General features: G+C 32.4%; 1 protein-coding gene across 1 annotated transcript in view; it reads left to right on the top strand.

Annotated features, from left to right (window-relative positions):
* LOC145289608 (uncharacterized) overlaps nt 1–19150 on the top strand; it is a 194307-nt gene that overhangs the window by 143210 nt on the left and 31947 nt on the right. The window contains exons 26-28 of the mRNA XM_080136424.1: nt 792–1005; nt 8797–8941; nt 13760–13963. Coding sequence (XP_079992550.1) covers nt 792–1005; nt 8797–8941; nt 13760–13963 — 563 coding nt within the window. The remainder of the gene's footprint in view (nt 1–791; nt 1006–8796; nt 8942–13759; nt 13964–19150) is intronic.

Here is a 19150-nt window from a genome sequence, read left to right as displayed (position 1 = left end):
TCTTTAATTTAATCTCTTTTTTAGAATTTATTAGACAAAATTTAACTTTTATTTTACCGTGCCAATAAATATGATCATCACTGTATATATATATATATATATATATATATATATATATATATATATATATATATATATATATATATACAAAGATTTATTGTTTAATAAAACTTTTCATTATGAATTCCAAACTTTTACTCTGAAGGGGGAAAGTGTTATGAGAGCTTAATTTATCTTCCCTAAATAAAGAGAGTGGTCATATTTATCATTTCAAAAAGATTTTCTTTAATAAAAGTTTACACTGACAGAGGAAAAGAAACGGAAAGATTTTAAAAAGTCCAGAAAGTTCCAGAACTTTCCAGAACCTTAAAGAGAAAAACAAATAGAAAGATTTAGAAAAACCCAGAAGATCCCCGAACTTTCCAGAACCTTCAAAAAAGGTCATTTGTTTTGCAGGTCAGAGTGCTCCTCTTCTAGGGCACTAGCTTTTCAAATCCTACTTTCCGACCTTTGTGTCACATCGTCCCTTCAGAGGAGGGAGATAAATATCCAGAGATAAATTGGCTTTACATGAATAGGTTCTAAAAAATAACAATATCTTGTGAAATCCTCAAACAACAAACGGACTCGCTCCCAAAATCAAAGGAAAAAAGTTGGACTTCTTTTTTTCTTCAGTTGTTATTAAATTGTTCAATCGAATCTAAGGATGCTGGAAATTAAGTATTTAGTTCATTTATTATGTCTTGAAATTTATTCGATTGAATAATGAAGTATATTTACAAACATTCTAGGTTCGCTTCTGCTTTGTTGTGTGGAGGAATCGGTTTGCGATGATGAAACAATTGAAAGAACGGCTTGACGTGTATGCATCATGGAAGCAGCAACAAACTCAAACGCATCTTTTCACTCGGTGGAGGTCCACACTCTTGATCACCCGTGCTGACCAAACATATAAGAGCAAACTAATCACCAAGGTGTTCAGCAGTTGGCAAATGTACACCAAAGGTAAGACTATGTGATATTTTATTTGTGCATATTAAAAACAGCTGGATACTGGATTCTAAAATTAGTGATGTTCCCCCTCCTTCTCTTTAATAAATGCATGATACTCGCTTTGGTAGTTGTTGTGTATAATGAGGAGTGATTTTATTTTTATGGAAATCCAGATTGTAAAAAAATAAAATTAAAAAAGAAATGCACAAATAAGTAGATAGAAACAAAAAATAAATAAAACAAGGATGGAAACAACTTAAGAGAACAGGAAAGTTTCTGGTTGAGCTTAACCAAATTTTTTATTATAATATATTTGTTGTTTTCAAGTCGGTTTCTATTTAACCCATAGTTGGAACCCTAACAGGTACTATCACTCCGGGTCAGAGTGAACCTGGGAGCAATAGTAATTAAAGGGTGGCTCCACACTCCCCAAAACCTGCAAGCTGGGGCCTCACCACTGGATATAGTTTAAGGTAATATCCAGGACCACTGCCAATAGGATTTGACATCCAGACATTAGGTGGTTCGGGCTCTCAGTCTATAAGTGGCAAAACCTAGGCCAGCCATTTTTAAAAATCCATTTGTGAGTAAGGCTTGATCTTTCCTCATCATATGGAAGTCTGCCATTCGTAACTTACTGGAGTAAAGTCTCCTTGTCTATATAATCACAAATGGATTTCTCCTTAATCTTATAAAACTGACTTAAGTCAAATAACTAAAAAGAAAGAATAATTAACTCATAACAATGATGAATTCAGAAATAACTTTTTTTTTACAAAGGAATCACCACTTATTAAGGCCCAGATGCCACTCGAGGATAAGAGTTAAAGCGTGTACAGTGGTCAAAAGGACAATATCATAGTAATCATTAGAAGTGTAAATTTGGTAAATTGGATTGCTTAAAGGAAACGGCTAATCAAGAACTTGTTTACATTGGACTTGAAGACGGCCATATTATAGTCAGCTGGAAAGCAGGTAAACGGCAGAGAGTTCCACAGGTGTGCAGTTCTTAGAAAGCAGCTTTGTTCATGGAATCTACGTTTAGGTTTAGGCACAGATAAAGAGTGGGGAAATTATTGATAGTGTTTACAGCCAAATAAGTAAAAAAATATATTCACAGAGACACTTTTAAGGTTTATTTGATGAAATATGTAGAAAAATTATATATATATATAGACTACCCGTGACTCGTTGGGTCAGTATGTTATATTAGCTATGGAATTCATGTATGAGCGTGACACTTGTGACGTAAAGAAAATAGTTTTTTTTCTGACATAACAGAAACATTTCTATGAAAGTATATTAAAATGAAAAATCACGGACGGATCACTCAAACATGAAAAAAAAAATCCTCCCTATTCGTGTAAAGTTACCTATTTTCCGAATAATCGCTCAAAAATCGAAAATTAAACATGATTTTCCTATGAATCGAACACAGACAAAAGTCATTTAGCAGCAAAAACGCACATGAACCTACCGATGAGAAATATAAGAATGAAAAACCCATATTGGAATCCTTCAACCAAGTTATAGAAACTTAAAATCTAAAAAAAAAAAATTAATAAAAACTGAAGCAAAAAAATAAAACCTAAATAAATAAAATAAAATAAAACTAATATTGAAACAGATTAGTAAATGTGTCAACAAATTTACCGTTCTCACACAACTATTTTGTATCTAGAAATGTAAACAAAAAAGGAAGGAAAATGGACGAATAGAGAGTATTAGTACTAGTAGTAGTAGTAGTAGTCTTGGCTTTACTACAATTGTTCTTATGTTTGTCAACGGGTTAAAGTTGTTTAGTTGTAAGAAAATAGCGACAGTATAGTTGTAATAAAGAATAGTTGCAAAACACCCCCACTCTTCCCATGTTAAATAATAATTTCGAAATAATAACGTTAATATTTCAGTGCACAGGTCAAAGTCTGCAAAAGAAGCGATTTGTGTTTATTTGTTTACGTTGTTATGGGTTAATATTTATGCGCGCATGCGCAACCGGGTGTCGTAACCCAGAAAGTGGGTTACATCACTCGTTACAAGGTCATTTGAGTTTTATAATTATATATATATATATGTTCATCCAGAGGAAGTCTCGAAATAAAGACGAAACGTTAATGAACACATAACTCGGGTTGTTCCTTTCTCTCTCTCTCTCTCTCTCTCTCTCTCTCTCTCTCTCTCTCTGTATCTCTCTCTCTCTCTCTAATATCTAATATATATATATATATATATATATATATATATATATATATATATATATATATATATATATATATATACCCGTCACTGTTTAATAAAGACCAATGTGTATTTATTTGTATATGAATACATATATTTACATTAATTCTCTTATGCAAAAGTTAGTGAGTAAAATAGATGTTTTTCCTAAGCCCTGGACGCAACGATCTCCAGTTGTAAGAGAAAGCAAGAAAACAAATATCAAGTCAAACAACCACCCAGACTTATCGCATCAGACTAAAATGAATTAAAAAAAAATGTCCACACTATAATATCAAAGCAACGATGATTTCTTTCTTTAAGTCATCAGAAATGTTAATAATAATTTATGTACGACAACTTAAATTTCTGACGCAATTCTATGAATGGTTTAGTGTATATAAAAACGATGTATTTCTTTATTCCATGAAGTTAAAAAACAAAAAAAGATGGGATTTTTTCTTTCAGAATAAATAACTAGTAAAATAAAGGTGAAGAATTACTAGTTTGCATGAGTTTGAAAACTTTTTTTTAGGAAAGTTTCAAAAGTCTTGAATTTTGGTAGAAAACGTTTGAAAAAGTGATTTAAAAGTATTAGTGGGAAATTAAAGTAGTACAGTAGAACCCCGGGATACGGTGGCCCCAGGATATGTTTTTTTAAGGTTACGAAGTGAAATACGCTGTTTTTCCGGCCTCTGGTTACGGTATTTGCCCCGCTTTACGGTGTTATTTATAATGTTATTTGATTATATACATGTGTATTTTATACTGTACTGTATTTTGTTACTAATATTTAATGCCGCATCCCGGGGTTCTACTGTATTATTATTATGTAAATACACACCAGAGTTAGATTTGGATGGATGTCAAGTGGAAACGCAGACCTCCACTCCTGATATTGTTGTTCCACTTTTGTTTAAACTGAAACATAAGTAATCTAGTTTCAAACATATATATTGTTATGGGGAGGTGAGATTCCATCTCTGAACATTTTTTTAGAAGTTTGTGATATATTTCCATTCTAAGAATGTCTGGTGCAAACGTAAACTGCACAATATTATTGCACCATCGTCGGACAGAACAGATACTACATCCTTATCTTAACACAAAAACCAATAATGTGTATTTTAACTATAGTTTCACGTTGTACACAGTAGCCACATCGGATGAACTTTAAAAATTACTTTTCTTACATTGCCTCTTTAGTGATCGATCTATTCCATCTTCTAAAAAAGTGATGAAGGGTGATAATATAGATGCGACTATACAATTACCTTAACATATGAGTATGTACATACAGAAATATTTTGCCAATATCGTGTAGCATGATGACTTAAGAACATTCAGAGGAATGTTCTTGTGCCAGACTTGGTCACAAGCCACAAAAACAGACAAATGGAAATAATGAGAAATCGATGACCTTGAAAGTGTACCTGTTGACTGGAGACTGGCTGGTTGAGTACGATAAATAAAAAAGGCTCCATTTTCCGAAAGGTCAACAATTTTAGTTGACCTTTCGGAAATTGAAGTCGATTTGCGAGTGTTACTTCATGATATTTACATTTAAATAGTACAAAATTACACAGATTTTGAAAGTAAAAGCAAATATCAATCATTTTTTTTATATATCGTCGAATTGGAAAACATTTTTTTTTGCTTAGAAGTTAATTTATGTCTATTTTATTTTTAGGCAGTTGAAATTATTAAGCGCGACCTAATTATACCTAATATGAAAGGTGTTATCATCAGCTGTCCAATGCCTGCTTATTTAGCTCTCTCTTTTGACACGACTTTATTCACTGTTAGAAATACAATTGTATAGCCAATCCATATTTTTAACATCTACAGACCCAGGTTGAATATACAAGAAATCCATTAACCTTTCAGAGGGTTCACCCTTCTTTTCATAGGTTTCTTTCTTTGTTCCTCTGGTTGTCTAGTTACTCTCCTCGCCATGTTAGTCTTGTTGACAGTAGATGATTTCTAAAGAGTGACTACCAATTACAATGCTATCATTTAATAAACGAACAATAACATCCTTACATTACTTTGGTTTCATTCCTTTTCACACACTGCTTATTTGTGTTCTGATTCTTTATTTCAGTTCTTTTGGTGCTTGTTTAGTATTGGTCACTAGTGATCATCGCATTGCAAATAAAAAAATATGAAACAAACTACATTGAGGACGTTGCCAAGACTTCTGTAAAGAAGGTGGGCTCCCTCTATCGTGCAAGAAAATTACTTACACTTGAGAGTATCCTATATCTTAAAAAAGCCACCATTTGTCAATGCATAGAGTGTTGTTGTTAGATCAGGGCTGGAGCATATACCACTAGCCTCTCACTCTTAGACAGGGTTCAAAAAAGAGTCTCCAATCTAATAAGTCCCACACTATCAACCGAGCACTAACCTCTGTCCCATCGTCACAATCTTGCATCCCTGTGCCTGTTTTACTAATACTTTAATGAACTCACAGCACTTGTGGGCCTTCGATACATGCTCTCCACTTACTTGACAAGCAGCAAAATCCCACCCCTTTATTGTTGAGGTCCCTAGATGCTGGGAAGCCTTTTACTCCAATAGTTTCTTCCCTCTAACTGCTAAACTTTGGAATTCCCTACATGTTTCCTGCTTCCCTGGCTGTACTAACTTTCTGAAGTTTAAACGTAATGTGAACAGACGTCTCGCCACTAAAGTTACCAGAGTCTTTTGTTAGACACAATCCCAAATAGTAACCATTTACGTTTCAAGTGGCAATATGCCTTGTTTGGGGAGGAAAAGGAGGAAAAAACAAGATATAGACACATATTTTGGGCAGGTAAGCATCTTCGCCAAAAATGCGAAAAAATGAACAAGTAGAAGTTTAATTCTTCTTCTTCTTCTTCTTCTTCTTCTTCTTCTTCATCATCATTATTTAACATTCGTTTCCATGCTAGCATGGGTTGGACGGTTTTGTCTGATGACTTTTCTCCCGGCCTTTCGGTCTTGTGCAAGGCCTGGTTATAATTTCAACATTTTACAATTATCCCTAAATAACTGACTTCATGTCTTACATGTTACATGTTTATACCCCTCCCTCTAAATCCATCAACCTTAATAAACCTACATCTGCTGACTAGATTTGCATCATCCATCCTTTCAACATGCCCATACCACCTCAGTCTATTCTGGCACAAAACATCAACTATGTTGGAAATATGTAACTCTTCTAATGACTTCATAACCTCATCATAACTTACACCACACATCCACCTCACAAAGAATTTTTATTTGGAATGTGATTTTCAGCTGTGACGAATCTATATCTCTACTTATATATAAAAGGCACTGTGTGTGTAAGTTCCTTCCCTATAGACTCCAAAGCAGCTGAGCTGATTTTTTAAAAATTTCACACAAATGTACTTTATGTGTCAGAAAGTGTTCTTAGATAGGTTTTGTATCGGCATATCCCCGATAAGTACCGATAATCAATAATCAAAAAACAATCACATTAAAGGAGGAACAGTCTGATTTTGAACAAAGTTAACACCTTTATACAGTCCAACATCACAGGTGCATTTGAGAGGTTTTATCCCTGCACAGACAGTCGGGCCCAACATATAATATCAATATTAAGTTTAGGGGTGTGTTTGAAATTAATTTTTCTGTTTAGAGCACAACTGAACCATGATACTTGACGTTTTCATTTTAAGCTTTAATTCTAGTCATTATATAAAAATATATTTATAAAATCAACAGTAAATTCTCTACAGTACAATGTAGACTACAATGTATTTTGACTTAAGTCACCGCAGGGAGGTATGTAAGCTTCCTCCTGGTGCACTGCATTGTGTCTCCAACTAGAACATCCCACCCCTACACAGTAGAGATCCCTAGATGTAAGAAAGCCTTCTACTCTAATAGCTTCTTTCCCAGAACTGCTAGACTTTGGAACTCTCTTACGAGTTCCTGCTTTCTTAACTGTACTAATATTCAGAAGTTCAAGTGTAATGTGAACAGATATCTCGCTGCTCAACTCCCTACATAGTATCCCTGCAACTTATGTCCCCGATGGTAGCCCCCTACATCAAAGTGGCAATGTACCTTGTTTGGGGTGAAAATGAAATAATAAAAAAAAAAGCAGGCAATAATCAATTGATTTGATTGAAAAATAGATGATTTCAATGACAATAAAATATTGGCATTGTGGAACATTCGTTTATCCTCATTCGATCCTGGGCAACGTCGGGTCTTCCTGCTAGTATTATATAAGCACTATTCTTTTTTTTATTAATTATTTTATCAGACACGAGGGTGCTATCAAAAAGAAATCAATTTTTGTTGTTCCAAGGGTTACTTTATTCGATATAAAGATCTGGTTTTCAACATAAAAACGTCATTTATTAGATTGACTCAATAAATTTACAATATTTCAGTGACTTATTTGATTTTATCGACAACAACACTCTTTGAATGCTACCCACCAGATTGGCCTCCATGTCTTAAATATGGTCTTATAATTTGAATTTTTAGGTTTGTTAGACTTTGCCTATTTATTTGGGTTTCTCATTTTTTTTTTTACATAGAAGTCACCACTTATCAAGGCCTGAAGGCTATTCAGATAGTAGTTAATGAGCTTGTCGGCTGAACGGTGAGACAACAGTGTAATGATCAGTAGTGGTGGAAATTGGGTAGAATTTGATTATTTAAGAGGATGATTTTATAAGAACTTGTTTAAATTGGACTTGAAAGCAACCATATTGTTGTCAGCTGGAAAGCAGCTATGCAGTTTAGAGTTCCACAGAGAGACAGTTCTAGGAAATAAACTTTGTTCATGGAATTTGCATTTAGTTTTAGGCACACACAGAGAGTAAAGTAAATTTTTTTACAGTTGTTGCAGCTGGACATGTTTGTTGCGAATGTTTTGCAAAGGGGAGAGCCATAAATTGAAGCTCAGTCGTGCACTTGCCCTGACAATAATGCTAGAGCAGAAATAGATTCGCCATATCTCTTCTGTAGTAAAACGGTTCCAAGGAGGAGAAAAGGACATCACTTACGAGGTTTCGGAGATAGTTTTGAACTCTGTCAAAAAAGCTTTGAGCTGCTCATTCCTATATATGGCAATCGTACCTCATTTTAGGACATATTTGGCTCTTTTGCACAGTGTTCTGGTTTAGTACGAACCTATAAAGCATGTTTCTGAATTAGACTATGCTGCATGGGTCAGATCAAGGTGTACTATCTCTTCTGTTCTTGGTTGGTTAATAGAGATTCTTCTAGACTAAGACAATTTAAAATTTTTAGAATGCCCGTTTTTTTGTTTTTTTTTTTGGAGGGGGCTGGATTTTTCCAACATTAAAAACCGATCTTGTGTCTAATTCTGCCCTCGTGGGGAGGCAAGTAAATAGGGGCTATGCTGTGTATTCATCTGTCCGGACTTAGAAACCAAAATGATGCACAAAAAGCACCTTTCACGAAACTGCTTTAGTCATGTGGTATATGTGCCGCCATCTAGCATGTGTGCAAATATTGAACAGAATGTTGACTCACTTTTATATTTTAAGCAAGAATATTGTCTACTTCTATGTTATACATGTTGCTTTACAGCCTCACTCTTGTATGAACGAAGATTCCAAGAATACCAGACGATTCAGCAGAAAAGACAGTTGAAATCAACTTTCAGAAATTGGAAAATTCGTTGGCAACACAAGCAGATTTCTACCAACTTATTCAAGCATAAAATTAAAACCAGGTGAAACACTTTTTTTCTACAAACATTTCAGTTTTCCAAACTTTATTTTTTCTTCAAACGTTTCTTTTAAAAGAATACTTCAACATATATGTTGGTTATTAACCTCGCTCTTGGAATTAAGGAATTCGTTTATAGATATTTCTTGAACTTTTAACTTAAAATTCTTTTACATATTGCTTGGAGGACGTTCAGAAAATTACTGATAATCCTTACATCAAGGCACATTTTGTTCGAGATTTGGAACAAGATCTTTTCAGCCTGTGTTCGCTCTGCCGTCTTGCACCACAGTGATACATAAGCAGGAACCATTTTTGAACTGCAATGGCTTCCTAATAATGATCATGATTAGGTGGATGCGCGGCTACAAAGGATTCCACCAACTTCAGCAGAAATTTGGTATTGGTAGAATTATACGTTCTGTGTTTCAGGTGGTTTGGCCATGTGCAGCATGCCCCTTCTTGCATCAACTCCATAATGCGTGTGCATATCCCAGGACCTAGGGGACATAGTAGACTGAGTAAACCCTGCCTCAATTGTGTAAGAAGCAACACAACTGTATGTGAACCCTTTGGATCGGATAGCATCAAAAACAGCTATAAGACCTGATGCTGCCCACCTCAAAGTCCAGGACACTTGCAGCATCCTAAATACCAAAATCGGAGGAAGAAAAAAAAAAGATATAGCTTTATTTTTATTTTTTTTTTTACTTTACTTTAAACATACTTTTCTATGCAGATGTAGAGAAACGTCTAAATTAATGACTAGATACCATCTTCGAGTGCTTTCTGTCTCTCTGTACAAGGACTTGTCAGCTTTTTCTATGTTAGAAGTTAGAACTTTATTTAAAGCAAAATAAATAAATAAACAAATAAATAAATAAATAAAAAACTAAAATTAACATATCATACGCACGTGTGCGTGGAATATGAAAGATGAATTCTATCTTCTATAAATAGACACAAGCATGCAAAATATCCGAGCAAGGGAACTACCATTCACACTTCCACCTAAAATATGGTCACTCGTGCTGGAACACAAGGTGTCAAAAACAAGGCGATAAGTGTTAATTTTCTTAAACTCATTTTAATCCTAACAATGAGCATTAATATGGGCAGAGAGACTATTTTCAAATATCGTCCTAAATTGGAAATGGAGCAACAGAATTATATTAAGTAGATATTAATAAGTCCTTCGCAGCTATTTTTTATTAAATGGAGAGTAGATAATTCACTGTGGTTGTGTTATCGGCAGCTCCAGAAACTCTTGCTTCGCCTTATTTGTCCCTCAGTCCTCATTTCCAATGGGTGATTTTTCTGACAAAGGGTGAAGAAAAAGCTGCTTTCTAGGTTGGTAGTACTTTGTAAACAGTAGTGTGAGATGTCGGAAAATTTCTGCTTCTATGTCTATCCTTGTTGCCATGTCACGAGTAAGGGTGCTAGAGGTAAATGTTTCATCTGGGCTGACGTTACCCGCCTGATAGTCAGGGACCCGAACATTAGATTAACCACTAAGGAGGCTGTCCTATCAACAGGTGCAAAGTACTGGGGCTGCTGTCTTGCCATTTGGTGAATGGATTCTGAACCATGCAGTAGTTTCTGGTGGGGCCTCTCGTAATGGGGCCTCTGGGTAATTGTTACGGCTTTACCTTATCATGTGCTACAAAATAAAAAAAAATAAATCCTGTCTTTTTCTCTCTTACTTTCCCTATCTGTCCTGCTCTAATCAAGTCTGTCGACCTGTTCCACAAATCCCAAAACCTCAACATGAAATATCTCCAGAAAAAATAAACATGAATAAACCTAGAACCCCAACCTCCAACGTACTCCTACTACCATGTCTCCTTCTCCAACATCAGGAGTCTACATTCCAATCTTCCACAGAGGTTGAAACCCAATTAACAGGAGATAAAACCGGACATATTCTTCCTAAGCAAAACTGAAATAGGGCCGACTACTTCCCCAGATGAGATCATAATTAAAGGATACTCTAACTTAACATCTAAATCTGACCACCAAGATCGCTGTGGGCATGGAATATGTACCTACATTAAAGATGGCTTTCCATGTGGTAAGGATATCTCCAGAGAAAACTCTAATTTTCCTTATATGTGCTTCTTGGCTGCACTTGCTTACACCACCGCATTTATATTTGCCCTCCATCGCCCCCACAATAGAGTATATCTGAGAAAATTGACCATATCTTGTCTGCTCATCCTTCAACTAACATTCACATTTGTGGTGACTTCAATGTCCACAATGTAGAATGGCTACCCCACTCAAACAAGACAGACGATGAGGGGAGGTTCTGTCATGATTTAGCCATTGCCTATGACCTCACTCAGATTGTCCGCAAACCCACCCATGTACCCGATACTACCGGTCAGCATGCAAGCCTTCTAGATCTTTTTCTCACAACTTCCCCTGAGCTATGTTCATGTTCCGTTCTATCTCCTCTGGGATCTTCCGACCACTTGTTTGTATCAGTTAAGATAAAAATGAAATGTAATAAGTCTTCAGACGTATCTTTCCACTGTAGTGTATATCGATACTCTATGGCTGACTGGGATAGCTTCCGCACATTTATATCTGATCTATCTCTGCATTCCATTTAAAAAGGATGTATCCTCTATAGTATCAGACCTGACTGAATGGATAATTTTAGGCATAGACCGATTCATACCATCCAAAATTTCCAACAAACACCTAATAGCCAGCCATGGTTCTCCCCAGAATGTGTTACTGCCATCGTGTACATTTGGGCCCCAGGCTGCTTTCATACTCCCATAGAAACCCTTCATGTCATTGGTGTCAGCCAGAATCTGTAGTCCAGCAGCCTTAGCCATCCATCAACTGTTCTTAGGTTCCCTACATCTGCTCTGGATCTTGCTGTTTGCCTTAGCGTACTTTGCTTTGATGGATCTAGTGTTCTTGAACAACATTGAACTTCTTGCAGCATTTCTCTGGTTGATGAGTTGCTTGATTTCTTCGCAGTTCTCATCGAACCAGTCCTCATGGCGTTTCCCAACCAGCCCGAGGCACTCTTTGGATGTTTCATAAACAGTTTCTTTGAAGGACAGCCAATCTGAGTTTACATCTCCAGTTGGTTCAGCAAGTCTCTCATCGAGAGTGACCTGCCCTTTCTTTTTTTTTGGGGGGGGGGGGAATTTTCACTTTATCTAAAATAAAGTAAAACAAACGAGAAAATTATTAAAAAGATTTAGTTTTTTTCCTTCAATGTGCATTAATATTATGCTTTTCTCAAAACTTATTTTACCGAATCCGTACAAATGTAAAATAAATATTTAATAATGTTTGTTTTATTTTTTTCAAATCTTGTTTAATAATTTTTTTCGTTTGTTTTATTTTATTTTAAATAAAAGGAAAATTCCACAACCACCCCCACCCCCAATTGAAGGAGAAAAACCAAATCCTGTTTAATAATTTTTTTCGTATTAGTGAAACCCCCCCCCCCCAAAAAAAAAGAAAGGGCAGGTTACTCGAAGAAAAAAATTGACCAATCAGATTAAAAGATGATTTTATGAAGAACACAAGGAGCGGACATTTTTATTTTCAATTTAGATGATGGCGATAAATTAAACAAAATCACTGGCTTCGATATTTTGTTCTATGCTTACAATGGTTATTTTTTTAAACAAAAAAATGCACAAAATAATTCGTTTAGCAATAGTGCCGATCCTCAAAAAATCTCTGGAATTTATAATGCTAGACTTGAATTCAACCATAAAAACGCCAATATTTCTTTTAAAGAAAATAAAAGCATATATCGTTTTGGCTTGCTGAAAAAATTAATAATATTTATTTATTTTTTACAAGTAGTGAATTGTTTATACTAAAAATTATACTGTGACTTATTTTGATTTATTTTCTACTTTAATTTTTTTAACGTTTTACCAACTCTTTTACTTTAAAAATATTTTATACGAATGTCTTAAATCTGTGTTTATTATATATTTTTTTCAAAAACTAATAGCAAAGAGAAATATGTAAAATTGTCACCTAGACAACGCTAGGTATACCTACTAGTATTACATGCTGGTTTTCAGTATTATGTTTTGTTTTTTTTAAGTTAATTATATAATTATCTGCCATGTACAAAAGGTTACTTAGATGTGATCAAGCAGCACTAACAATGCACAGTTAGCAATTAACAGTGATTAATAAGATTAAAGTTTAATGTAAAAATGAGCACAAATCTAATTATATTTGATCATCAATTTGAAATAAAGCACACGTTCTAAGTCAACAGGTTATAACTTTTGCCCATTTTTAACTGGCTGAAAAGTTTGGCGTTAAATATTTTTGTAATAAATGCATGAAAGAAAACATGAACTCTGAGGTAGGCCGTTGGAGGATGTTAAGAGCCCTGCCAATGGGAAATATAATACTACTTTGTTTATATTTGATGAATAAGTTTCTATTGTGTTTTGTTTTTATTATTTTCATATATTTTCTCATTCCGTTCTCTTTGTCTTCATTTTTCAACCCGGAAAAATAAGCATCAGTCTATAATTTGTATTTTAACGAGAAAGTTCCATAGTGGGCTACTGTCTCTCCTACCCCAGTTCATCATCACGAATACTACTCAAAAGCTTGCGTCCCTATTCCCAACATCCTAGAATGAACTCTTTAACATCTAAACAAATCCCGCGAGCACTGAAGATAGGCTATAATTAAACTACCGAGGCCCCTTTTTGCCCCACGAACCCTTGATTTCTAACTTTTATTTTTGGCTTGTAAAACAATTGGCTTTCTGTATGCGTCACGCCTTTTTCTGTTCTCTTTCCGTTTTTAATTTTAGGGTTTTGAAGGCCTGGTATGATTATGTCCAAGGTCAGGTCCGCCTGACGATCCTACGAGCATACCTGACAGATCGGATAAGTACACGACATCTTCTGTCCGCTTATCACAAATGGAAAGGAAGGGTCACTTCATGCGTGAATGAACGCAGGAAAGAGAAACAGCAAGCCATTCTTGCAGTGCAACATTATAGAACCCGGCTCAGGTAAGGAACCCTCTCGACAACACACCAACGTAAATACCGTTTTTTGAGGGGCACCGTCATCATTTTTAAGGGAAGTGAAGGAGGAAGAGGGGGTCATCATTTAAACAACATTAATAACTAGTGTGTGGGCAAAATCTATTAAACAAATTCAATTGATCAACTGTTTAAATTAATTCTCTTAAAACAATAGAATTAAAACAATAGAATTAAAACAATAGAATTAAAACAATAGAATTAAAACAATAGAATTAAAACAATAGAATTAAATCAATATAATTCATTCAATACAATAAAATCAATACAATTACAGCAATATAATTAAAGCAATACAATTAAAGCAATATAATTAAAGCAATACAATGAAATCAATACAATTACAGCAATACAATAAAATCAATACAATTAAATCAATACAATTAAAGCAATACAATGAAATCAATAGAATTAAATCAATAGAATTAAATCAATACAATTCAATCAATACAATAAAATCAATACAATTCAATCAATACAATAAAATCAATACAATTAATCAATACAATTAAATCAATACAATAAAATCAATAAAATTAAAGCAATACAATTAAATCGATGTAATTAAATTAATGCAATTAAAGCAATGCAATTAAAGCAATGCAATTAAATCAATACAATTAAATCAATACAATTAAATAAATAAAATTAAATCAATACAATTAAAGCAGTACAATAAAATCAATACAATTAAATCAATACAATTAAATCAATACAATTAAATCAATACAATTAAATCAATACAATTAAAGCAGTACAATAAAATCAATAAAATTAAATCAATACAATTAAATCAATACAATTAAATCAATACAATTAAATCAATACAATTAAATCAATAGAATTAAATCAATACAATTCAATCAATACAATAAAATCAATACAATTCAATCAATACAATTAAATCAATAAAATTAAATCAATACAATTAAAGCAGTACAATAAAATCAATAAAATTAAAGCAATACAATTAAATCGATGTAATTAAATTAATGCAATTAAAGCAATGCAATTAAAGCAATGCAATTAAATCAATACAATTAAATCAATACAATTAAATCAATAAAATTAAATCAATACAATTAAAGCAGTAAAATAAAATCAATAAAATTAAATCAATAAAATTAAATCAATACAATTAAATCAATACAATAAAATCAATACAATTCAATCAATACAATTAAATCAATAAAATTAAATCAATACAATTAAATCAATACAATTCAATCAATACAATAAAATCAATAAGATTAAATCAATACAATTAAATCAATAAAATTAAATCAATACAATTAAATCAATACAATTTAATCAATACAATTAAATCAATACAATTAAATCAATAAAATTAAATCAATAAAATTAAATCAATAAAATTAAATCAATACAATTAAAACAGTACAATAAAATCAATAAAATTAAATCAATAAAATTAAATCAATACAATTAAATCAATACAATTAAATCAATACAATTAAATCAATACAATTAAATCAATACAATTAAAGCAGTACAATAAAATCAATAAAATTAAATCAATAAAATTAAATCAATAAAATTAAATCAATACAATTAAATCAATACAATTAAATCAATACAATTAAATCAATACAATTAAATCAATACAATTAAATCAATACAATTAAAGAAGTACAATAAAATCAATAAAATTAAATCAATAAAATTAAATCAATACAATTAAATCAATACAATTAAATCAATAAAATTAAATCAATACAATTAAATCAATACAATTAAATCAATACAATTAAATCAATACAATTAAATCAATACAATAAAAGCAGTACAATAAAATCAATAAAATTAAATCAATAAAATTAAATCAATACAATTAAATCAATACAATTAAATCAATAAAATTAAATCAATAAAATTAAATCAATACAATTAAATCAATACAATTAAATCAATACAATTAAATCAATACAATTAAATCAATACAATTAAATCAATACAATTAAATCAATACAATTAAATCAATAAAATTAAATCAATACAATTAAAGCAGTACAATAAAATCAATAAAATTAAATCAATAAAATTAAATCAATACAATAAAATCAATACAATAAAATCAATAAAATTAAATCAATACAATTAAATCAATAAAATTAAATCAATAAAATTAAATCAATACAATTAAATCAATACAATTAAATCAATAAAATTATATCAATAAAATTAAATCAATAAAATTAAATCAATACAATTAAATCAATACAATTAAATCAATACAATTAAATCAATAAAATTAAATCAATACAATTAAATCAATAAAATTAAATCAATACAATTAAATCAATACAATTAAATCAATAAAATTAAATCAATAAAATTAAATCAATACAATTAAAGCAGTACAATAAAATCAATAAAATTAAATCAATAAAATTAAATCAATACAATAAAATCAATACAATTAAATCAATACAATTAAATCAATACAATTAAATCAATACAATTAAATCAATACAATTAAATCAATAAAATTAAATCAATACAATTAAAGCAGTACAATAAAATCAATAAAATTAAATCAATAAAATTAAATCAATACAATAAAATCAATACAATTAAATCAATGCAATAAAATCAATACAATTTAATCAATACAATAAAATCGATACAATAAAATCAATACAATTATAGTAATGCCAAACTTTATTCTTTTTTTTACTCTTTTTCACTCTAAACAAAGCGTATTGGCACTTGCCATTTGGGATCGTGTCTAACAAATAACTGTTGTTGGGAGCTGAGCAGCAAGATGTCTGTTCACATCATATTTAAACTTTTTCAGGTTAGTACAGTAAGGAAAACAGGAAACAGTGACAAAATCCCATTCTAAAATTTTATAGTTACTTTGTTAAACATATAAAAACAGGTGCTAGTAAAAATAGAGGTTATCATAATCTATAAGTCATTTGGAGATATATAACTCAAAGAAAAGATTTCACCAGACAACATAAATTATTACAATTTAATTATTTTCTATACATTCTTGACATCTAACAACCTACACCCAGCAATGTAAGCCATACAAATAAATCTATATAATTCATTGTTTATAAAAAGGCAATGTTTTTCTTTCGTTGGCGATCCTTTTGTTAAAGATTATTATATCATACAGTTAAGATAACTCCTTGGATTTGTATTTTTACCAAACAAGATATAATTTATTTTGTAGGGAAAATTGTGGAAACCAAGAAAATGGCTTACCGTTGAAGCATCTGCACGTCATGTGGAATGTGGGGAGGGGGAGAAAGAACCAAGATGACAGCGCCCACAACTTTTATGACTAGTGATCTCGCAAAGTGGTGCAAAATCTCGCTGCTCATGTGCAAAATCTCGTTGCTCAACTGCATAAAAGTAGCCTGCAAGGAGAATGCAGGCATTGTTTTAAGAGAATCCTTAGAGACTGTTGTTGCATGTTATTGAGTCACTTTGCTTTCTTGCCCTTTTTTCCTTCCTTTTTGTGTTACAAGCTATTTCGGCATTTTGGACAAGAGGGAAACTGAATGCAAAAGACAACTGGAGCAGACTAGCGTTGTTTACGCTTATTGATTGTGATATATCTAGGTTTGCATTATGGTGGCTGCTGTGTCGGCAAGATGTGACCACTGCCATCTGACAGTAAGAGAATGTCTTCCTTGAACGAGGCCCACCAATGGAGACACTGACCGACAATGGCACTGTGTTTACTAGTTAGGAGTTCAAGAAATTTGTGGATAGTTGGGACGTGCATCTGCGGTTTCGATGTGCCTACTTGCCGAGTGGGAATGAGATCAATGAACGAAACCACAGAACTTGGAAGCAGTAAAGAAATATTTTTTTGAAATGAAAGTTTTCATAGTTAGGAAAACAGAAATTTTTGTTAATATTTTTAGAATTCTTGTAAAACAATGGGGAATGTTTAGCTGATATATCGAAGAAGAAGTCTGGGTTGTTAATCAAAGTGCTGTAAATTATCCACATAAACTTCCCCATTCAATTACTCAATTACACAAATTGTATTCGATTAAAAGTTATTAATAAGATCAATGTTCATTCATTTAAATTTTAGAAAGAAAGTTCAGTGAGAAAAGTTGGGCGTATTTAAAATGAATAAATTTATACATTGTTTTTGAAGAGCAGAGGATAATAAGAAAAGTTAACGAGTTGTGTGCATATGCTTATGACTGTGTGTAAGTGTGAGTTTAGAAAGTTATCCAGGGTTCGACAAAGGGGCAGCAGAGGGGAGGGTCTGAGGCAAAAAAGATGTTAGCTCTGTCATGGGTTTGGGTTCAACTGTTTACTAAAGATATATCTAGCTTTTCATGCATTCGGGATGGATCAAAACGGCAATTTTGATAAATTCAGAAAAATACATCTGATTGGGTTAAAATGTTTTTATTTGTTTTTTTAATGCGTCAAATCGGTTGCGCAGAAACAAGTTTGAGCATTTTCATTTTGAATGCTGAGAAGTAAACTTCGCTAGTTACACTTTTATGAGGAAAAAAAAAGCATTAAATGTCTAAAATAAGTTTTTCAGTTTTCCAGTTTCAAGAGCCTCTAAAATTAACACAAATTAAATAATTTTAACCTTTTTTTTCTCAAGAGATAGCTTGAAGTATGCGTGAACCGGAAATGTCATTATATCATATCTCTATATCTATATCAATCTCTACTATTATATAAAAGGAACTTTGTCTGTGTGTGTGAGTTCATTCCCTATGGACTCTGAAACGATTGGACCGATTTTGTTTTTTTAATTTCACGCAAATATACTTTATGTGCCTGACAGTGTTATAAGATAGGTTTTGTATGGGAATGCCTCCAATAAGTATCGATAATCAAAAATATCCAATGAAAAAAAAGAACAGGCGATTTTGACTTACACAGTCTAACATCACAAGTGCATTTGAGAAGTTTTACCATACAAGCAGACACTTGTGCCCCCTCGACGTAAATACCCCCGACAAACCCCGACAAACCCCAACAAGCAGCTTAATCCCACCCCTTCATAGTAGAGATCCCTAGATACAAGACAACCTTTTACTCCAGTAGTTTCTTCCCAGAACAGCTAGACTTTGGAATTCCCTTCCGGGTCCCTGCTTCCCTAACTGTACTGACATGCAAAAGCTCAAGTGTAACGTG

This window comes from Euprymna scolopes, chromosome 2 (genome assembly GCF_053919585.1).
Source record: "Euprymna scolopes isolate OS-2025 chromosome 2, ASM5391958v1, whole genome shotgun sequence".
Taxonomy (NCBI): domain Eukaryota; kingdom Metazoa; phylum Mollusca; class Cephalopoda; order Sepiida; family Sepiolidae; genus Euprymna; species Euprymna scolopes.
The sequence above is the reverse complement of the archived record's forward strand: the minus strand, read 5'-3'. Positions and strand labels throughout refer to the sequence as shown.